This window comes from Hyla sarda, chromosome 4 (genome assembly GCF_029499605.1).
Source record: "Hyla sarda isolate aHylSar1 chromosome 4, aHylSar1.hap1, whole genome shotgun sequence".
Classification (NCBI taxonomy): domain Eukaryota; kingdom Metazoa; phylum Chordata; class Amphibia; order Anura; family Hylidae; genus Hyla; species Hyla sarda.
Genome location: NC_079192.1, coordinates 323,381,184 through 323,404,932, shown reverse-complemented (window position 1 = coordinate 323,404,932; position 23,749 = coordinate 323,381,184). Strand labels below are relative to the sequence as shown.

At 43.9% G+C, this 23,749-nt stretch overlaps 1 protein-coding gene across 1 annotated transcript in view; it reads left to right on the top strand.

Annotated features, from left to right (window-relative positions):
- The first annotated feature begins 19,777 nt into the window (after window positions 1–19,777).
- The window catches only part of LOC130367054 (uncharacterized), a 42,201-nt gene continuing 38,229 nt past the window's right edge, over window positions 19,778–23,749 (top strand). Inside the window, exon 1 of the mRNA XM_056569432.1 lies at window positions 19,778–19,838. Coding sequence (XP_056425407.1) covers window positions 19,793–19,838 — 46 coding nt within the window. The 5' untranslated portion in view covers window positions 19,778–19,792. The remainder of the gene's footprint in view (window positions 19,839–23,749) is intronic.

Below are 23,749 nucleotides of genomic sequence, written 5' to 3'. Positions count from 1 at the left end.
TGGACTGAGGGAAACAGCTGACATGGAGCCGCTAACCTGGCTCCGCTGTCCCCTCACTGACGCCTGGGTCTGACTAGATACGGGTGTTTCTTGCCCAAAAACACCCGCACCAGTTGGAAGGGATGTCTCAGGAACTGACAGCAGGTACCCCTTCCTCCTCCTCCATCATCCCTTCCAAAAGGTCCTGAGCATCAGGACAGAACTGGATGTCTGCCTGATGCAGGGCCTCCGCCAAGATATCCCTCTCACTGTCGCTGTCAAACAGTAAGAGGCTTGATTCTTGGGGGCTGGGGCCGGGTCCTAAAGGCACCACCGGTATACTGGTGGTGCTGCTGTGGGGGCTGCTGGGAGTCGGGACTGAGGACTCCGTGGCACTGCTATGCCCCATAAACTCCACCACTATCGGAGCCTGAGAAACTAATATCGGGCGGCTGCCCGAGGAAAAAAAAATCGCAGATCAGGCGGACTCCCCTTCCACCTGATCCACTTGTAGGGGCGCGAGAGCTACCCCGTGCTGGCAGCGACCCAGCACTGGGAGTAACTCCCTACCCCTGCTTCCACGGCCACGGCCACGTATGTTGCTCATACTTGCTGATGGGGGGGTGAAACTTTATTGGGGGGGATGTGAGATGTTTTTTTTAAAACAAAGACAAGCACGCAGACAAAGACGCAGACAAAGACTACTCAACTACAATAATTTTTTTTTTTCACAAGGACAAAGACATAGACAAGGACACAGACAGCTACTAAACTTGAAGAACTTAACTACTACAGCTAAAACTTTTGTATTTTTATTTTTTTTTACACTAACTGACGCAGACACGGACGATGACAACAAATACTAAACTATATGTAAACTACAACTAACTTTTTTTTTTTTTCACAAAGACAAAGACAAGGACACAGACAACAACTACTTAACTGGAACTAAAACTAAACTAACAGCTAAAACAAAACTTTTATTTATTTTATTTTATTTATTTTTTAAGCTAACAGACAGACGCTGACACGGACGATGAAAACAAATACTAAACTAATATAAACTAAACAGTAACTCTACTTACACAAACCAATATATGACTAAACAAAACTAAACCTAATTTTTTTTTCTTTTTTTTTTTTTTTTACACAAAACATACAAACTAAATACACACTAAATTAACCTACCTCAACCCCTTAAGGACGACGGACGAAGATCCACTTACCGATCCGGGAGGGCGACGGAGGCTGCGGGCGACGGAGATCGGCGTGCGGCGATGACATGCGGCTGGATCCGACGGAAGCCGGTGAGTTGCCTAGCAACATCCGGAGGGTACAGTTTGAGACCATTATACAGTGGTCTCTAACTGTAGCCCTCCAGATGTTGCAAAACTACAACTCCCAGCATGCCCAGACAGCTGTTTGGGCATGCTGAGAGTTGTAGTTTTGCAGCATCTGGAGGGCCACAGTTTTCAGTGGTCTCTATACTGTAGCTCTCCAGATGTTGCAAACCTGCAAATCCCAGCATGCTGGGAGTTGTAGTTGCGATCCCTCCAGCTGTTGCATAAATACATCTCCCAGCATGCACTTCGGTGATCAGTACATGCTGGGAGTTGTAGTTTTGCAACAGCTGGAGGCACACTGGTTGGAAAATATTGAGTTAGATAACAGAACCTAACTGAAGGTTTTCCAACCAGTGTGCCTCCAGCTGTAACTCCCAGACTGCATGGTCTGTCAGTACATGCTGGGAGTTGTAGTTTTGAAACAGCTGGAGGTTTGCCCCCCCATGTGAACATACAGGGTACATTCACACGGGCAGGCTTACAGTAAGTTTTCTGCTTCAAGTATGAGCTGCGGCAAATTTTTCGCCGCAGTGCAAACTCCTAGCAGGGAACTCACTGTAAACCTCCACCAGTGTGAATGTACCCTAAAAACACCACACTACACTAACACATAATAAAGGGTAAAGCACTACATATACACCCCCTTACACTGTCCCCCCCCCCAAAAAAAAAAACATTAAAAATGTATTGTACGGCAGTGTTTCCAAAACGGAGCCTCCAGCTGTTGCAAAACAACAACTCCCAGCATTTCTGGACAGCCTCTGACTGTCCAGGCATGCTGGGAGTTTAGCAACAGCTGGAGGCACCCTGTTTGGGAATCACTGGCGTACAATACCCATATGTCCACCCCTATGCAATCCCTAATTTAGTCCTCAAATGTGCATGGCGCTCTCCCTTTGGAGCCCTGTCGTATTTCAAGGCAACAGTTTAGGGCCACATATGGGGTATCTCCGTAGTTGGGAGAACTTACATTACAAATTTTGGGGGGCTTTTTTCCCTTTTACCTCTTATCAAAATGAAAAGTATAGGGCAACACCAGCATGTTAGTGTAAAAAAATAAATTTTTTACACTAACATGCTGGTGTTGCCCTATACTTTTGCACAGGGGTGGCTAATTGTTACAGCGGTTTTGACAAACACAAAAAAAAAAAAAACACATGTGACCCCATTTTGGAAAATACACCCCTCACGGAATGTAATGAGGGGTGCAGTGAGCATTTACACCCCACTGGTGTCTGACAGATCTTTGGAACGGTGGGCTGTGCAAATAAAATTTTTTGTACAGCCCACTGTTCCAAAGATCTGACAGACACCAGTGGGGGGTAAATGCTCACTGTACCCCTTGTTACGTTCCTCAAGGGGTCTAGTTTCCAAAATGGTATGCCATGTGGGGGTTATTTTGCTGTCCTGGCACCATAGGGGCTTCCTAAATGCGACATGCCCCCCCGAGCAAAATTTGCTCTCCAAAAGCTAAATGTGACTCCTTCTCTTCTGAGCATTGTAGTTCGCCCGTAGTGCACTTCAAGTCCACTTATGGGGTACCTTCATACTCAGAAGAGATGGGGTTACAAATTTTGTGGGGTATTTTCTGCTATTAACCCTTGCAAAAATGTTACATTTGGGGGGAAACACACATTTTAGTGAAAAAATAATATTTTTTTTTACATATGCAAAAGTCGTGAAACCCCTGTGGGGTATTAAGGCTCACTTTATTCCTTGTTACATTCCTCAAGGGGTCTAGTTTCCAAAATGGTATGAGATGTGTTTTTTTTTGTTGTCCTGGCACCATAGGGGCTTCCTAAATGCGACATGCCCCCCCCCCCCCCCCCCCCCCAGCAAAATTTGCTCTCCAAAAGCTAAATGTGACTCCTTCTCTTCTGAGCATTGTAGTTCGCCCGTAGTGACCTTCAGGTCCACTTATGGGGTACCTTCATACTCAGAAGAGATGGGGTTACAAATTTTAGGGGGTATTTTCTGCTATTAACCCTTGCAAAAATGTGAAATTTGGTGGGAAACACACATTTTAGTGAAAAAAAAATAATGTTTTTTTTACATATGCAAAAGTCGTGAAACACCTGTGGGGTATTAAGGCTCACTTAATTCCTTGTTACGTTCCTCAAGGGGTCTTGTTTCCAAAATGGTATAGCATGAGTTTTTTTTTTTTGCTGTTCTGGCACCATAGGGGCTTCCTAAATGCAACATGCCCCCCAAAAACCATTTCAGAAAAACGTACTCTCCAAAATCCTACTGCGCCCCGCCGAACACTTTACATAGACATATGAGGTATGTGCTTACTAGAGAGAAATTGGGCTACAAACATAAGTATACATTTTCTCCTTTTACCCCTTGCAAAAATTCAAAAATTGGGTCTACAAGAACATGCGAGTGTAAAAAATGAAGATTGTGAATTTTCTCCTTCATTTTGCTGCTATTCCTGTGAAACACCTAAAGGGTTAAAACACTGACTGAATGTCATTTTGAATACTTTAAGGGGTGCAGTTTTTATAATGGGGTCATTTGTGGGGAATTTCTAAGATGAAGACCCTTTAAATCCATTTCAAACCTGAACTGGCCCCTGAAAAATAGTGAGTTTGAAAATTTTGTGAAAAATTGGAAAATTGCTGCTGAACTTTGAAGCCCTCTGGTTACTTCCAAAACTAAAAACACGTCACTTTTATGATGCAAACATAAAGTAGACATATTATATATGTTAATAAAAAAAAATTTTTGGGGAATATCCATTTTCCTTACAAGCAGAGAGCTTCAAAGTTAGAAAAATTCAAAATTTTCTAATTTTTCATCAATTTTTCACCAAGAAATGATACAAGTTACCACAAAATTTTAACACTATGTTAAAGTAGAATATGCCACGAAAAAACTATCTCGGAATCAGGATGATAACTAAAAGCATTCCAGAGTTATTAATGTTTAAAGTGACAGTGGTCAGATGTGCAAAAAAGCTCTGGTCCTAAGGTGTAAAATGGCCTGGTCCTTAAGGGGTTAAAGAAATTTACACATAAACTAACTACACAGAAATCTAACAATAATCTACACTAACCTAGAGAAAAAAACAAAGATATATGCTTTGAAAAAAGCAGTTGGGTCTTTTGCTTTGAAAAAAGCAGTTGGGTCTAAGGTAGTACTATGAAGCACAAAGCTCAAAGGACGCTGGAAAAATGACAGAAGCACTCCACTCTCAAAACCACCATGTGAATCTGCAAGCAAATACTGCTAGTAGTGATCTTATATACTGGTCACGCCAGCAAGTTTCTATTGATTGCTAGGGAGGTTGCTAACCTCTGACAACTGTGGTTGCAGAACTATCATTGGCTCAGAGGCATAAGAAGGGCGTGGAAAATATTTGCAAATATTCGCAATACGAATATTTGCAATACAAATTTTCGCATGCACAAACTAATTGCCTCAGATTCTCCCCCATGGTCTCTAATCATAAAAGCAATGCATTTATCTGTCGATGGAGATCACTATAATGTGATCTGTGTTTAGCCCCTTAAGGACGCAGGACGTACTCAAACGGCCCCTTTTCCGAGTCCTTAACCTCTTAAGGACCAATGACATTGTGGAACGTCATGGCACCCTGGGCTTTAAGGACCAATGACGTTCCACAACGTCATGGCATTTTCCGGTCTCTGCCGCTCGCCGGGCAGAGATCGGAACTGGATGCCTGCTGAAATCCTTCAGCAGGCATCCAGGGCAAACGCCGAGGGGGGCCATGTAGGCCCCCCATGTCGGCGATCGCCGCAAATCGCAAGGGAAATCGCCCTTGCGATCTGCGGCGATACCGGGCTGATCGGGTCTCTGGGACCCGACCGCCCGGTAATTTCGCATGATCCCGGCTGTCACAGACAGCCAGGACCATGCTGAAGTATCGGAGTGAGGTGGCAAGCCTGCCACCTCCTCCGATCCCCTGCGATCCGTCGGTTAGTTAACCGACCAATCGCAGGAGGGGGGGGCGGTTACTTCCTCCCGTCCTGCCCGGCCCCTTGAAGTCCGGAGAGGACGGGAGGAAGACCGGAGGACGCGGCGGACGCGGCGGGGGACGGGGGAGTGCTGGGGACCGGCCCCGGTACTTACCTCGTCCCTGAAGACCCGGATCCTGGCGGCGGAGACGGCGGCGGCGGCGACAGGTGAGTAGATCTTCAGCCGCGGTCGGGCCCTTTACAGCAATGCACGTCCCGTAAAGCGACATGCATTGCTGTAAAGGGACCCTGTAAACTACAACTCCCAGCATGCCCAGACAGCCCTTGGCGTCTGGGCATGCTGGGAGTTGCAGTTTTGCAACATCTGGAGGTCCACAGTTTGGAGACCACTGTGCCCTTCCAGATGTTGCAAAACTACACATCCTCAGCATGCCCTTACTGTCCAGGCATGCTGGGAGTTGTAGTTCTGTAACATCTGGCCCTTCAGATGTTGCAGAACTACAACTCCCAGCATGTCTGGACAGTTTTGGCATACTGGGAGTTGTAGTTTTGCAACATCTGGAAGGGCACAGATTGGGAACCACTGTATTAGTGGTCTGCAAACTGTAGTCCTCCAGATGTTGCAAAACTACAACTCCAAGCATGCTGGAAGTTGTAGTTCGGCAACATCTAGCTCTAAAGATGTTGCCGAACTACTACTCCCAGCATGCCTGAGAATGCTGGGAGTTGTGGTTTTGCAACAACAGGAGGCACACTGGTTGGGAAACATTGTCTGTTTCCTAACTCAGTGTTTCCCAACCCGTGTGCCTCCAGCTGTTGCAAAACTATAACTACCAGCATGCACTGATGGACTGTGCATGCTGGGAGTTGTAGTTTTGCAACAGCTGGAGGTCCCCCCCCCCCCCCACTGTGAATGTACAGGATACATTCACATGGGCAGGGGGCTTACAGTGAGTATCAGGCTGCAAGTTTGCGATGCAGCAAATTTTGCGCGGCAGCTCAAACTCGCTGTAACCCTCCGCCCATGTGACTGTACCCTAAAAACACTACACTACACTAACACAAAATAAAATAAAAAGTAAAAAACACTACATATACACATACCCCTACACAGCCCCCCTCCCCAATAAAAATGAAAACGTCTGGTACGCCACTGTTTCCAAAATGGAGCCTCCAGCTGTTGCAAAACAACAACTCCCAGTATTGCCGGACAGCCGTTGACTGTCCAGGCATGCTGGGAGTTTTGCAACAGCTGGAGGCACCCTGTTTGGGAATCACTGGCGTAGAATACCCCTATGTCCACCCTATGCAAGTCCCTAATTTAGGCCTCAAATGCACATGGCGCTCTCACTTTGGAGCCCTGTCGTATTTCAAGGCAACAGTTTAGGGCCACATATGGGGTATCGCCGTACTCGGGAGAAATTTCTTAACAAATTTTGGGGGGTATTTTCTCCTTTCACCCCTCATGAAAAGGTGAAGTTGGGGGTCTACACCAGCATGTTAGTGTAAAAAAAAATTTTTTTTACACTAACATGCTGGTGTTGCCCCATACTTTTCATTTTGACAAGAGGTAAAAGGGAAAAACGCCCCCCAAAATTTGTAATGCAATTTCTCCCGAGTACGGAGATACCCCATATGTGGGCGCAAAGTGCTCTGGGGGCGCACAACAAGGCCCAGAAGGGAGAGTGCACCATGTACATTTGAGGTGATTTGCACAGGGCTGGCTGATTGTTACAGCGGTTTTGACAAACGCAAAAAAAACAAAACCTCACATGTGACCCCATTTCGGAAACTACACCCCTCACGGAATGTAATGAGGGGTGCAGTGAGAATTTACCCCCCACTGGTGTCTGACAGATCTTTGGAACAGTGGGCTGCGCAAATTTAAAATTTTGTACAGCCCACTGTTCCAAAGATCTGACAGACACCAGTGGGGGGTAAATGCTCACTGTACCCCTTGTTACGTTCCTCAAGGGGTTTAGTTTCCAAAATGATATGCCATGTGGGGGTTATTTTGCTGTTCTGGCACCATAGGGGCTTCCTAAATGCGACATGCCCCCCGAGCAAAATTTGCTCTCAAAAAGCCAAATATGACTCCCTCTCTTCTGAGCATTGTAGTTTGCCCGTAGTGCGCTTCAGGTCAATTTATGGGGTACCTTCATACTCATAAGAGATGGGGTTACAAATTTTGGGGGGTATTTTCTGCTATTAACCCTTGCAAAAATGTGAAATTTGGGGGGGAAACACACATTTTAGTGAAATTTTTTTTTTTTTTTTACGTATGCAAAAATCGTGAAACCCCTGTGGGGTATTAAGGCTCACTTTATTTCTTGTTACGTTCCTCAAGGGGTCTAGTTTCCAAAATGGTATGCCATGTGGGTATTTTTTGCTGTTCTGGCACCATAGGGGCTTCCTAAATGCGACATGCCCCCGAGCAAAATTTGCTCTCAAAAAGCCAAATATGACTCCTTCTCTTCTGAGCATTGTAGTTCGCCCGTAGTACACTTCAGGTCAACTTATGGGGTACCTCCATACTCAGATGAGATGGGGTTACAAATTTTGGGGGGTATTTTCTGCTATTAACCCTTGCATACATGTGAAATTTGGGTGGAAACACACATTTTAGCGACATTTTTAAAACATTTTTTTACATATGCAAAAGTCGTGAAACACCTGTGGGGTATTAAGGCTCACTTTATTCCTTGTTACGTTCCTCAAGGGGTCTAGTTTCCAAAATGGTATGCCATGTGGGTATTTTTTCCTGTTCTGGCACCATAGGGGCTTCCTAAATGCAACATGCCCCCCAAAAACCATTTCAGAAAAACGTACTCTCCAAAATCCCCTCGTCGCTCCTTCGCTTCTGAGCCCTCTACTTTGCCCGCCGAAAACTTTACATAGACATATGAGGTATGTGCTTACTCGAGAGAAATTGGGCTACAAATTTAAGTATACATTTTCTCCTTTTACCCCTTGTAAAAATTCAAAAATTGGGTCTACAAGAACATGCAAGTGTAAAAAATGAAGATTGTGAATTTTTGCTGCTATTCCTGTGAAACACCTAAAGGGTTAAAACGCTGACTGAATGTCATTTTGAATACTTTGGGGGGTGCAGTTTTTATAATGGGGTCATTTATGGGGTATTTCTAATATGAAGACCCTTCAAATCCACTTCAAACCTGAACTGGTCCCTGAAAAATTGTGATTTTGGAAATTTTGTGAAAAATTGGAAAATTGCTGCTGAACTTTGAAGCCCTCTGGTGTCTTCCAAAAGTAAAAAATCGTAAATTTTATGATGCAAACATAAAGTGGACATATTGTATATGTGAATAAAAAAAAAATTTATTTGGAATATCCATTTTCCTTACAAGCAGAGAGCTTCAAAGTTAGAAAAATGCAAAATTTTTAATTTTTTCATCAAATTTTGGAATTTTTCACTAAGAAACGATGCAAGTATCGACAAAATTTTACCAATAACATAAAGTAGAATACGTCACGAAAAAACAATCTTGGAATCAGAATGATAGGTAAAAGCGTCTTAGAGTTATTAATGCTTAAAGTGACAGTGGTCAGATGTTCAAAAAACGCTCTGGTCCTAAGGTGTAAAATGGCCTGGTCCTTAAGGGGTTAAGGACTCAGGACGTTTGAGTATGTCCTGTCAAATCCCGAACCCCCGCCGCTAGCTGGAGGGGAGCCGGTGCCCGATGCCTGCTGAAATCGTTCAGCAGGCATCGCGTCATATCGCCTAGGGGGGTCATGATGACCCCCCATGTCGGCGATGGCCGCAGATCGCTGGACAATTCAGTCCAGCGATCTGCGGCAGATTCCGGGTCAATCGGGTCTCCAGTGACCAGGCGACCCGGAATTACAGGCTGTTCGGGGCCGTCTCTGACGGCCCCGAACAGCCATAGCCAGCAGGGGTGAGGTGGCACTGGTGCCACCTCACGATCGCCCTGATTCGTCGGCCGGTTTCCCGGCCGACCAATCAGGGCGCCTGCTGCGGGTGTCACTCCCGCAACCTGCCCCGCCCCTCTTCCGGAGGAAGTGAGCGGGTGCGGGAAGAAGACCCCGGGAGCTGGGGACCCCGATCCCCAGCGTCAATGTTGGGATCGGGGCCCCAGGAGCGGCGGCGGCGGGACTGACCTTTGCCCGGAGCAGCAGCAGGAGGTGAGTGACAGCCTCCTGCTGTTGCTTAGCAACAGCTCCCAGCATGCAAAAATGGCATGCTGGGAGCTGTAGTTATGCACCAGAAGGAGGCAGACCAACACAACTCCCAGCATGCCCTTATGGGCATGCTGGGACTTATAATTTTGCAACAGCTGGAGTCACATTTTTTCTATGAAGAAGTGTACCTTCTGCTGTTGTATAACTACAACTCCCAGCTTGCACAAACAGTTAAAATGCATGCTGGGAGTTGTAGTGGTGCATCTGCTGGTTGCATAACTACAACTCCCAGCATGCCCGTTGGCTGTCGGTGACTTCTTAGAGTTGTAGTTTTACAACAGCTGAAGGCACACTGAGTAAAGTAGCAAACCAGTGTGTCTCCAGCTGTTGCATAACTACAAGACCCAGCATGCCCTTCCGCTGTCCGTACATGCTGGGGGTTGTAGCTTTTGCAACAGCTGAAGGCACACTGGTTGCTGAAGGCACACAGTTTGTAGTTTTGCAACAGCTGGATGTTCCCCTCCCCAATGTGAACGTACAGGGTACACTCACATGGGCAGAGGTTTACAGTAAGTATCCGGCTGCAAGTTTGAGCTATGGCAAATTTTCTGCCGCAGCTCAAACTGCCAGCGAGAAACTACTGTGAACCCCCACCCGTGTGACTGTACCCTGAAAACACTACACTAACACACAATAAAATAAAAGTAAAAAGCACTACATATACAAATAACCCTACACAGCCCCCCTCCCCTCCGTAATAAAAATGAAAAACGTCTGGTATGCCACGGTTTCCAAAACGGAGCCTCCAGCTGTTGCAAAACAACTACTCCCAGTATTACCAGACAGCCACTGACTTTCCAAGCATGCTGGGAGTTTTACAACAGCTGGAGGCACCCTGTTTGGGAATCACTGGCGTAGAATACCCCTATGTCCACCCCTATGCAAGTCCCTAATTTAGTGAGAGCATGGCGCTCTCACTTTGGAGCCCTGTCATATTTCAAGGCAACAGTTTAGGGTCACATATTTACCCTTTTTAAAAATGTTAAATTTTTGGGAAAAGAAGCATTTTAGGTAAAAAAAAAAATTTTTTTTTTTTTACATATGCAAAAGTCGTGAAACACCTGTGAGGTATTAAGGTTGACTTAACCACTTGTTACGTTCCCCGAGAAGTCTAGTTTCCAAAATAGTGTGCCATGTGTTTTTTTTTTGCTGTTCTGGCACCATAGGGGCTTCCTAAATGCGGCATGCCTCCAGAGAAAATTTGCTTTCAAAAAGCCAAATGTGACTCCTTCTCTTCTGAGACCTGTAGTGCGCCAGCAGAGCACTTTTCACCCCCATATGGGGTGTTTTCTGAATCGGGAGAAATTGGGCTTCAAATTTTGGGGGCTATTTCCTGCTTTAACATTTTGTAAAAATGAAAAATTTTTGGGAAACCAAGCATTTTAGGTAAACATTTTTTTTACATATGCAAAAGTTGTGAAACCCGCGTGGGGTATTAAGGTTGACTTTACCCCTTGTTACGTTCCCCAAGGGGTCTGGTTTCCAAAACGGTATGCCATGTGTTTTTTTTTTTTGCTGTCCTGGCACCATATGGGCTTCCTAAATGCGACATGCCCCCAGAGCAAAATTTCCTTAAAAAAAGCCAAATGTGACTCCTTCTCTTCTGAGACCTGTAGTGCGCCAGCAGAGCACTTTTCACCCCCATGTGGGGTGTTTTCTGAATCGGGAGAAATTGGGCTTCACATTTTGGAGGGTATTTTCTGCTATTACCCTTTTTAAAAATGTAAAACTTTTGGGAAACCAAGCATTTTCGGGATTTTTTTTTTTTTAAAGCAAAAGTCGTGAATCACCTGTGGGGTATTAAGGTTCACTTTACCCCTTGTTATGTTCCCCTAGGGGTCTAGTTTCCAAAATGGTATGCCATGTGTTTTTTTTTTGCTGTTCTGGCACCTAAAGGTGACATGCCCCCCAAAAACCATTTGTCGCTCCTTCCCTTCTGAGCCCTCTACTGCGCCCGCCGAACAATTAGCATAGACATATGAGGTATGTGCTTACTTGAGAAAAATTGGGTTTGAAATACAAGTAAAAATTTTTTCCTTTTTACCCCTTGCAAAAATTCAAAAATTGGGTCTACAAGAATATGCGAGTGTAAAAAATGAAGATTGTGAATTTTCTCCTTCACTTTGCTGCTATTCCTGTGAAACACCTAAAGGGTTAAAACGCTGACTGAATGTCATTTTGAATACTTTGGGGGGTGCAGTTTTTATAATGGGGTCATTTTTTGGAGTATTTCTAATATGAAGACCCTTCAAATCCACTTCAAACCTGAACTGGTCCCTGAAAAAAAGCGAGTTTCAAAATTTTTTGAAAAATTGGAAAATTGCTGCTGAACTTTGAAGCCCTCTGGTGTCTTCCAAAAGTAAAAACCCGTCAATTTTATGATGCAAACATAAAGTAGACATATTGTATATGTGAATAAAAACTTTTTTGGGGGGAATATCCATTTTCCTTACAAGCAGAGAGCTTCAAAGTTATCTCGGAATCAGAATGATAACTAAAAGCATTCCAGAGTTATTAATGTTTAAAGTGACAGTGGTCAGAATTGCAAAAAATAGCCTTAAGGTCATTAAAGTCCTTAAGGTGAAAAAGGGCTCAGTCCTTAAAGGGTTAAACAAGTTTGGGGAAAAAACGAATATTCGTAATCGCGAATATTATTTGCGATATTCTAAATAATCGTGAATTTGCGAATATTCTATATTCGTGATGAATATTCGCATTGCGAATATTCGTGAGCAACACTAATAATTGCTGCAGATTACTGGTGTACGCGAAGAGCAGCCTTAAGGTGGCATAAGGAACTAACATTTGTCTAACAGGCTTAGGCTCCTTTCACACTATGAGCATTCATCCGTTATTAAACGTCCGTTTTCTGTGTAAAAACGGATGTATAATTACGGATGAAATAACGGGTGCTAACGGCTGATTAAATATTCCTCCGTTAAGACCCGTTATAACATCCCTCATGTATGGCCGTAAAACTCTGCCTACAGATTCCCACATCCCGGAACCACTACTACTCCCATAATGGAACAGACTTGTTTCCATGATGGGAGTAGTAATTCCCTGCCTGCGGGAGTCTGCAGAAAGCTGGGGAGACTACATTAGTGTTTGTACTACTACCCCCATTATGAAACAGAGTCTGTTCCATGATGGGGGTTGCAGTACAGGGGCTGAGGGATTGATCGCACCTGATTTCACTTCTGAGACCCAATGTGATCAGAAGTTATTTAGCAGGGGAGCGGGCGGCGTGGTCCGCTCCCCTGCGATGCATGGTGTGTTTTAACTTTAATTTTTGAATCCCCCGTGTGGAGCCCTGAATGGCCGATACTGAGGAGCCAATCAGTGCTCTCAGTGGGAGATTTAAAAATGAACATTGTGAGAAGCACGGGGCTATATATAGATATATATATATATAAATATATTAAAAGCTCTGTGGGGGGAAAGATATATAGCGCTGCAGGAGGGGCAGACATATAGCTCATATATCTAGCCGCCCAGCGCATTTAAATATATACCCCCCGCAGCGTATGTATAAATATATACCCCCCGCAGTGCATGTTTAAATATATACCCCCCGCAGTGCATGTATAATGTGCCCCCCTCAGCGCAAGTATAATGTACCCTCGCAGCGCAGCCATCTATATACATATGTCACCGCAGCGCTATATGTGAAAAGCATTCTAGCAGCAGCATCGGCCGGCCCGATGCTGCTGATAGAAATACTTTTCATACATAGCGCTGCAGCGGCATATGTATATAGATGCGCTGTGGGGGGCAAATAATGCTATATGTCTGCCCCTGCAGCGCATCAATATACATATACCCCTGCAGCGCTATGAATTAAAAGTATTTCTACTAGCAGCGCATAGTGCCAGAAGCCGGTTGCTAATAGATATACTGTCTGCAGACTCCTGCAGCCGGGGAATTACTACTTCCATCATGAAAACAAGTCTGTTCCATGATGGGAGTAGTAGTAGTCCCTCAGCACTGCAGGAGTCTGCTGAGGTCACCTCTTCTAAGCATGCTCAGAAGTAATAATGGATATTATAAACCAGGTTCAAACGGATGACGTAAAGGCTCATACGTTTGCCACAGACTTCAATGTTTAAAATAACGGCTGTTAATTTATCCGTTTCTTGTGACGGGAGAAAAATTAGTGCATGTGCCGTTAATTCTTCCATCGCAACTAACGTCCGCTAGTGATGACAGACTATAGCGGGTCATAACGGATAATCAAAAAATCCCATAGACTTTAATGGGATTTTGTAACGGACGTTTAATATCCTTCTTTAAAGCTTTTCTAACAGTCTTTTATAACGGATGAATTTTTATTGTGTGAAAGCAGACTTAGCAAATAGTGCTGGAGATATTATGTAATGTGCAGTAATCTAATAGGTTTTCCAACAAATGTGCTATGGTTGTCACTGATATTATCTCCCCCCCTCCAGTACCTTAAAAAACGAATACCTAGCCCATGGGGTCTGCAACCTTTAAGACAAAAAGAGCCACTTGGACCCGTTTCCGAAGGGAAAAAAAACTGGGAGCCGCAAAACCATTGCGACATTTAAAACAAATATAACACTGCATATATTGTTTCTTACCTTAATGCTATATATACAGGATCATGCAGTCAGCTGTCAATCTGAAGAAAAAAAGGACTTTCACTTAACAATATGAAATTCAGAAATTTTTCTTTTCTTGCCTTTATCCATGGCTGGCCTACAGGGGTCCAAAACAGGGACGTAATTAGAAATCAGAGGGCCCCATAGCAAAATTTGTTCTGCCCAATAATCAATGCCCCAAAATGCCATAGAAAATTAATCAGGGCCCCAGTGTACCATAAATCATAATCATAATTTTTTTGGGCCCAGCCCTGGGGTGGGCTTTTTTGGGGCCCAGGCCTGGGGTGGGCTTTTTTGGGGCCCAAGCCTGGGGTGGGCTTTTTTGGGGCCCAAGCCTGGGGTGGGCTTTTTTGGGGCCCAGGCCTAGGGTGGACTGGGGAGAGGGGGGGTTAATGCTGCCGAGGGGTTAATGCTACCACTGCCATGGGGTGAGGGGTAACTTAACCCCTCACCTCATGGCAGCGGTAGCATTAACCTCTCACCCCGCGGCAGCGATAACGCTGCCACTGCCATGGGGTGAGGGGTTAAGTTACCCCTCACCCCATGGCAGCGGTAGCGTTAACCCCTCACTCCGCGGCAGATTAACGCTGCCGCGGGGTGAGGGGTTAGTGCCCCGCTGTCAAGTGAGTAATGTACTTTACATACTCACCAGCTCCTCTCGTGGCGTCTTCCTCTCCCGGCGGACTGAGGCGCAGGCCGGCGACGTCACTGTCATGTGACGTTACATTGTCACATGACAGTGAGGATCCGCGCGGCCCCAGAAGAAGAGACTCCGCTCCGATGGCACCAGGACAGGTAAGTAAACCGACGACGCCGTGACGGCGGCTCACGGGCTCAGATGATTACGGGACACTGCATTGTCCCGGAATGAGGGTGACCGGGACCCGGGACAGACTCGCGGAGCCGCGGCAAAGGAGTAAAAGAGCCGCATGCGGCTCCGGAGCCACGGGTTGCAGACCCCTGACCTAGCCACAGGATAGGTCATAAGTGTCTGATCATGAGGGGTCCACCACTGGGACCCCCAACGATCTCCATAATGGGGTACTGAGTCTCTCTGCAGCATGAATTAGTGTGTCAGCATGCGCTCCATGTATTGTCTAGAGAGACACTGGAGGTACCTCAGCGCTGTACTCGGATATTCCTGAAGACCTTTTTCTTTCCAGACTCCTGGTTCACCTACCAACACTCCCTTTAGGTAGAGTAATTCAGGATGGGAAAGAAAGTCTCATTAAAGGGATATTTTCATCTTTAGCAAATAGTTATAATTATCTTTAAAGTATCCTTTCAGAAGGGAGTAGGAAGGGTGGGATGTTGAGGGTAACCCCTTTTGGCATTTAATGGTATAGCAAGGGGCCTTGTGCTGACCACCACACTGTAGGAGACAGAACAAGTACAGTGGCCTTTCTTCATCCAAATTTCCTGTATTACAATTTTCTGTGTGTTTTTGGTTTAAAATCTTCACTGCAAATCTAAAACAAATCTGGATAATCCCACATTAAGGAGTTTATTATGAGCCTTTTCATACCCAGCTGACGTCATGCACAGACAGGTGCAATGAGCTTAAGAAAACACATAGAGAAGGAGGAACTGCTTGCCTAGCTTGGCTGTAAAATGTAATATTTTAATATGATAAGTAAATATTTCGTACTTAAGGTGGCTCTTCTGTAAAAAAAAATATTTGTCCCTCAGCCAGTAAGATGTTTTAGATTTCAATAACTTTAATTAAAATGTGTAATTGGTTTCTACAGAACAGAAACTTTAGAGAGACATTATTTGCAGGAGTTGAGGTTGTACCACCTGTTGAGAACTAGTGCATTTTTGGTTTAGTCCGTGTTACCATACTAACTCTTATTTCATTATTCCTAATCTCCCGATCCCTGCAAATATGTAACCTAGGGTACATTCCTTAGAATTGTCTGTATTTTTATTTCACACAGATGAAATGGGTTGCAGAAAACACTCTGTGTGGGTTTTACTCTAAATAATAAAAATAATATTAACCACTTAGACCATAAACTTTTAACATCTAGGTGGTCGGCAAACAGCCATGCAGAGTGATGCATCGGCACGGAGATCGAACAGCTTCTAGAGCTGAGAGATTACAGTCAGTGACAGCAGGGCTCTCCAAAGAAAAGGCATGGATGGTGTGTATATAGATCAGTAGAAAGCAATACTGCTTCCCACTTCCTGGTCAAATGATCATGCCATCACCAGTGCCATGTAGAAGACCAACATCAGCTGTGCAGACAATGTCGGGGGCCCTTAATGGTGCCCTCAGTGCCAGCAGCACTTATGCAGCCCCAAACCATGACAATCCCACCACCATGCTTGACAGTAGGCAAGACACACTTGTCTTTGTACACCTCACCTGGTTGCTACCACATACGCCTGACACCATAAGAACTAAATAGGCTTATCTTGGTTTCATTGGACCACATGAGATAGTTCAAGTGCTTTATGCCCTTATTCTGCTTGTCTTCAGCAAACATTTTGAAGGCTTTCTTGTGCATTATCTTTAGAAGAGGCTTCCTTCTGGTACAAATGATATGCAAAGCATTTTGATGCAGTGTGAAGCATACAGTTTGAGCACTGACAGGCTGACCCCCCCCCCCCCCCCCCACCTCCACTCTTTTAACCCCTTAAGGATTCAGGGTTTTCAGTTTTTGCACTTTCGTTTTTTCCTCCTTACTTTTAAAAATCATACCCTTTCAATTTTCCACCTAAAAATCTATAATATGGCTTATTTTTTGCGTCACCAATTCTACTTTGCAGTGACATTAGTCATTTTACCCAAAAATTCATGGCCAAAACGGGAAAAAAGTCATTGTGCGACAAAATCAAAGAAAAAACTCCATTTTGTAACTTTTGGGGGCTTCCGTTTCTACGCAGTGCATATTTCGGTAAAAATGACACCTTATCATTATTCTGTCTATAATACGTTTAAAAATGTCATCTTCTGACCCCTATAACTTAACTTTTTTATTTTTCCATTTACAGGGCGGTATGAGGACTAATTTTTTGCGCTGTGATCTGAAGTTTTTACCGGTTTGATTTTTGTTTTGATCAGACTTTTTGATCACTTTTTATTCATTTTTTAAGGGTATAAAAAGTGACCAAAAATACGCTTTTTTGGACTTTGGAATTTTTTTGCGCGTACACCATTGACCATGCAGTTTAATTAATGATATATGTTTATAGTTCAGACATTTATGCACGCGGCGATACCAAATATGTTTATTTTTATTTACACTGTTTTATTTTTTTTATGGGAAAAGGAGGGTGATTCAAACTTTTATTAGGGAAGGGGTTAAATGACCTTTATTAACACTTTTTTTAACTTTTTTTTTTGCAGTGTTATAGCGCCCATAGGGACCTATAACACTGCACACACTGATCTCTCATGCTGATCACTGGCGTGTATTAACACGCCTGTGATCAGTGTTATCGGCGCTTGACTGCTCCTGCTTCGATCTCAGGCACGGAGAAGTCATTCGTCGATCGGACGCCAAGGAGGCAGGTAAGGGCCCTCCCGGTGTCCTGTAAGCTGTTGAGGACGCCGCGATTTAACCGCGGCGGTCCAGAACAGCTCGACTGACTAGCCGGGATAGTTTCACTTTCACTTTAGAAGCGGCTGTCAGCTTTGACCACCGCTTCTAAAGGGTTAATGCCACACATTGCCGCGATCGGCGATGTGTGGTATTAGCCGCGGGTCCCGGCCGTTGATGAGCGCCGGGACCGACGCGATGTGATGCGACCCCGCTTTATATCGCGGGAGCCGGCGCAGGACGTAAATATACGTCCTGCGTTGTTAAGGGGTTAAGCTCTGCAGCAATGCTGGCAGCACTCATACATCTATTTCCTAAAGTCAACCCCTGAATAAAACCATGGCAAGGCCTGTTCTGAGTGGAACCTGTCCTGTCTAATTGCTTTACGGTTTTGCTCATCGTGCTGCAATTCAGTTTTAGGGTCTTGGAAATCTTCTTAGAGCCTATGTCTTTATTATGTAGAATAGCCTATCTTTTTTACAGATCCTAAGAGAGTTCTTTACCATCAGGTACCCTGTTGAACTTCCAGTGACCAGTATTAGAGAGTGTGAGAGTGATAACACTATATCTAACCGCTTGTCACAGTACACCATCTTTATAAGCACTTCTTTAGACCATCTAAATGTTTTGGGATATGACGCATTGTGATTTTTATGTACAGTAACCCCCCCGACCTACGACGGCCCCGACATACGATAATTTCAACATACAATGGCCTCTCAGAGGCCATCGCATGTTGAAGGCAGCATCAACATACGATGCTTTTGTATGTCGGGGCCATCGTCGGGGCCCTAGCATAAACGGCTATCCGGCAGCGCAGACTGCTTCAGCTGCCGCCGGATAGCCGTTTAAGGTGCACGCGTGGTCCGGTGACGATCACTTACATGTCCCAGGATCGCCATCGCTCTCCATCGTCGTAATCATGACGCCGCACATGCCGTGCCGTCATTCAATTGCAGCGGCGTGCATAGCGATGTGATGACGATGATAAGGAACGACGATCCCGGGCAAAGGAGACTGTCTGGAGTGGCGGGGACACAACAGGGACACGGCAACAGCGATGGACAGCGACATCCAGGGCAGCGGTGAAGGTCCGGAGCGGCGGGAACAGGTGATTATACCTTCCAATATTTAACATTGCACGGATCCCTCAACATACGATGGTTTCAACAAATGATGGTTCATTTGGAACGAATTACGATCATATGTTGAGGGACCACTGTATTTCTCTGTTATTATTTATACTAATTTATAATACTCCAGCCTAATGCTAACTCAGGTTTTCCTCTCTCTGTACAGTTAGAAAAAGATTTTTAGTTTTTATGTTGTCCACTTCCTGTAGCCTTTAGCCTTATCTGTGCAGATCACAATTTGGCAGTCATTTCACTTTAAAGCATACGTGTCAGATCCCACACACAAAAAAAAAATGTATATAATAATATGTCACTCAGTAGTTTGTGTATACATAAAATAAAGTTACAGTTAAATACTGGACATAATAGAATACAATTGTATGTAAGCATGATTCATTTTAGTGGTTTTAATAGGTATGGTTTCACATTTCAAATTGTGTTGTACTTTTTATGTATTTATTTGTAAAAGAAATAAAACGTGTTTTACAGTAAACACGGTGTGTGCTGCATTGCTTTTGTGATATCCATGGCATTCTGTGATCAGATAGGTCTCTGCTATGTAGCTATTGTTGTCATATGAACTTTTTTACGTAATATGCTGATTGTCACGTGTGCAATGGCGGTCGATAATACGTGGTCCCACAACTCTGTAGTTCTATTCAGAGACTAAGAATTCAAAAGGGAATTATTTGTCCACAGCAACCAATCACAGCTCAGCTTTCACTTTACCAGAGCTTACTGAGAAATTAAAGCTGTGCTGTTATTGGTTGTTGTGGGCAAATCAGACAGGTTTGTCTCTGACAGTTTTTATTTATTCCCCTAAAATATTTCTGATTCAGCCCCAGACGACCTGGGACCAGTACGGCAGTACCCGTCTCTTCCTTATTCTGGTTGTCGCATCCACATTGTGCTTCTGTGACTCCAATAGAAGTAAGATAAATGAAGAAGAAGCACAAGTGGCATCAGTCTGTAGCACATGAATAGTAGTTTGTCGCTTTCAGTGTCACAATGGCCAGACACACTACAGTTTTTTCAGAAGGTAGATTCATTAAAGGTAAGTAAATCTTAATTTTGGTTGTTATATACAATCTAAACAGTATAAAGAGGGGCACTAACTACAGGGTGGGTCATTTATAAGGATACACCTTAATAAAATGGGAATGGTTGGTGATATTAACTTTCTGTTTGTGGCACATTAGTATATGTGAGGGGGGAAACTTTTCAAGATGGGTGGTGACCATGGCGGCTGTTTTAAATCCAACTTTTGTTTTTGCAATAGGAAGAGGGTCATGTGACACATCAAACTTATTGGGAATTTCACAAGAAAAACAATGATGTGCTTGGTTTTAGTGTAACTTTATTCTTTCATGAGTTATTTACAAGTTTCTGACCACTTATAAAATGTGGTTCAATGTGCCACCCATTGTGTTGGATTGTCAATGCAACCCTCTTCTCCCACTCTTCACACACTGATAGCAACACCGCAGGAGAAATGCTAGCACAGACTTCCAGTATCCGTAGTTTCAGGTGCTGCACATCATGTATCTTCACAGCCTAGACAATTGCCTTCAGATGACCCCAAAGATAAAAGTCTAAGGGGGTCAGATCTGGAGACCTTGGGGGCCATTCAGCTGGCCCACAACGACCAATCCACTTTCCACGAAACTGTTCATCTAGGAATGCTCGGACCTGACACCCATAATGTGGTGGTGCACCATCTTGCTGGAAAAACTCAGGGAATGTGCCAGCTTCAGTACATAAAGAGGGAAACACATCATCATGTAGCAATTTTGCATATCCAGGTGCCTTGAGGTTTCCATTGATGAAGAATGGCCCCACTATCTTTGTACCCCATATACCACACTATACCATCATTTTTGTGTTCCAACAGTCTTGGAGGGATCTATCCAATGTGGGTTAGTGTCAGACCAATAGCCGTGATTTTGTTTGTTAACTTCACCATTCACATAAAAGTTTGCCTCATCACTGAAAAAAAATCTTTTGCGTAAACTGATGGTCCTGTTCCCACTTTTGTTTTGTCCATTCTGCAAATTCAGTGCGCCGATCTGGGCGTGAGTTTGTAAGGGTGCCATTTGTCAGCAGCTAATATCCGCCGAGGGGATGTTCGACTAATGCCACTCTCCAGTGAAATGCGGCGAGTGCTACGCTGTGGGCTCTTGCTGAATGGAGCTAGGACAGCCACTGATGTTTCTTCATTAGTGACAGATTTCATGCGTCCACATTTTGGCAAATCAAACACTTAACCAGTTTCACGAAACTTAGCAAGAAGTTTGCTAACTGTAGCATGGGAGATGAGTGGTCTTGTTGGGTGTCTTGCATTATAATCTGCTGCAATGACCCAGTTACTGCGTTCACCAGACATCAACACATTTCTGTCTGCTCCTCACGTGTTAACCTCGACGACATGTCAATGGCTGTAAACAAAGAGAAACTTCTAAATAACTCATGAAAGAATAAAGTTACGTTAAAACCAAGCACATCATTTTTTTTCTTGTGAAATTCTCAATAAGTTTGATGTGTCACATGACCCTCTTCCTATTGAGAAAACAAAAGTTGGATTCAAAATGGCCGACTTCAAAATGGCCGCCATGGTCACCACCCATCTTGAAAAGTTTCCCCCCTCACATATGCTAATGTGCCACAAACAGGAAGGTAATATCACCAACCATTCCCATTTTATTAAGGTGTATCCATATAAATGGCCCACCCTGTATATATATATTTATATATATATATATATATATATATATATATATATATATATCTGAGTGTTAGGCTCAGAATGTGTGTTAGGGTCCCATCCTAAATGAGGCCACCTCCTCGTGGTGGATGGGGGACACGTTTTTGATCAAAAAAGTGCGCTGAGAGCCTCAATTTTTTGACCAATGTGTGCTGCTGCAATCTTCTTTTTTGTATACTCTGTATCTGCCACAGCAGTGTGCACCCGTGTATTAGGTTGCTGTGCTGGCTATTTTTCTTTTTGCTTGTATTTACTACACAGGGGGAATGGCACCCTCTTTAGCTGTGCACCCCTTCCCCTTTTCTCCCAGGTGGTGTTTTAAATTGTATATGGATCCAGCATGTCACCCAGTCAGAGGCTATATGCCCAGCAGAGGTGAGTCTGTATCTGAGTGTTAGGCTCAGAATGTGTGTTAGGGTCCCATCCTAAATGAGGTTACCTCTCCGTGGTGGATGGGGGACACCTTTTTGATCAAAAAAGTGCGCTGAGAGACTCAATTTTTTGACCAATGTGTGCTGCTGCAATCTTCTTTTTTGTATACTCTGTATCTGCCACAGCAGTGTGCACCCGTGTATTAGGTTGTTGTGCTGGCTATTTTTCTTTTTGCTTATATATATATATATATATATATATATATATATATATATATATATATATGAAGTAGTAAGAAAGGGAGCTGGAGGAGAGAAGACATGGGTAGGAAAGCATTATATCCATTATAAAATAAAATTTATGATATGTCTATTACATTTTATTTTGTTTAAAAAAGATGAAAAAACGGTCATCCTGTTCACCCACACTAAACCCAATACACTGGGTTATAATGCGGTTGAACAGGAGACCAATGCGGGGTCTTTGACTAAGATACGTACCTTCAGCCCGGAGCAGTGTCAGTCTGAAGGTCTGCTTCTTTCTTCTGTGAATTGCGCACAGGAGGCGGGCCCGCCAGGGGAATTTGAACATTCATCCGGTGAGTGCACCTACAGTGCACAATTCACCGAAGAAAGAAGGGGACCTTCAGAGGGACACTGATTGGGCTGAAGGTACATGTCTTAGCCCCTGCATCCGTCTCCTGTTCACCGGCACTATAACTCAGTGTATTGGGTTTAGTGTGGTTGAACAAGATGACTGTTTTTCTTTAAGTATAGTACTTATTTATTTCAAAAGTCATAAGACTTTACTTAACAATAGCGCATTCACACTTAGGAAGATCGTATCGAAAAAGGAAATTAGTGGATTACTAAGATCTTAGGAAAACATCACTAAATGGTTTACACAACGCCAGCCAACTGACTGTACAGAAAGCGTAACTTCTGGCTTATGTTCAAATGCTTGCTATGATACTTCTGAAAATTGAGACATTTTCTGCAGCCAATTTAAATAAGTGTCTTAGTCTTATTACACGTATGAGAGCGTTGAAAATGAACAGTCACCAGCCCTTAATTCCATAAAATGTGGCCTTTTCAGTGGAATTTTAACTTTTTTTTAAATCTTCAGGTAATATACGACAATCCTACATACACCACTTTTTGTTACAGTGTTTTTATATGTGTTTTAAAATTCCAACAGCAATGGTATGGGGAGAAGTCTGTATGGAAGAGAAACAATAGAAACGCAACTCTAGTACATATAGCACAAGATGTTGAAGTGTGTGTGTGTCTGTGTGAAAGTTTTTGGGAAACATACTCATCAATACTTACATTTTTAAACTATAGTCACTGACAGTCCTTGATGCTTGAATATTCAGGAGAAATTCTGATCACAGTTCCTTTTAAAATTCTCTGCAAGCAGTCAGACTGACAGAAAGTCTCCAGATAAATGCCGCATAGTTCAGCGTTGGCTGTGAAGATGCTTTCACAGTCCAAATAGAAATGTGTTTATTGAGGAGGGCCTACACAGATTCACATGTGAGTATGGTGAAGATACTTGAAAAGACTTATCACAGAGCTTAATTAAAGGAGATATGCAGAGGAAAACTTTTATATCCCCTGTGCCCGGGCTGAAAAAACTAAAAATCAAACTCTAACTCACCTTGCTACGTTCCCCCATTGCTCCGGTATCAGTGTACTGTTCCTCTGCTGCTGCTCAGCTCCATGCTTCTTAGGTTCGAAACATCACGCTGCGGTCAGCGTATTGCCGTCCGCAGCGATGTCCCGCCTCGCCCGGTGATAGGCTGAGAGCACTGTCATGTAAGGAGCTGGCCC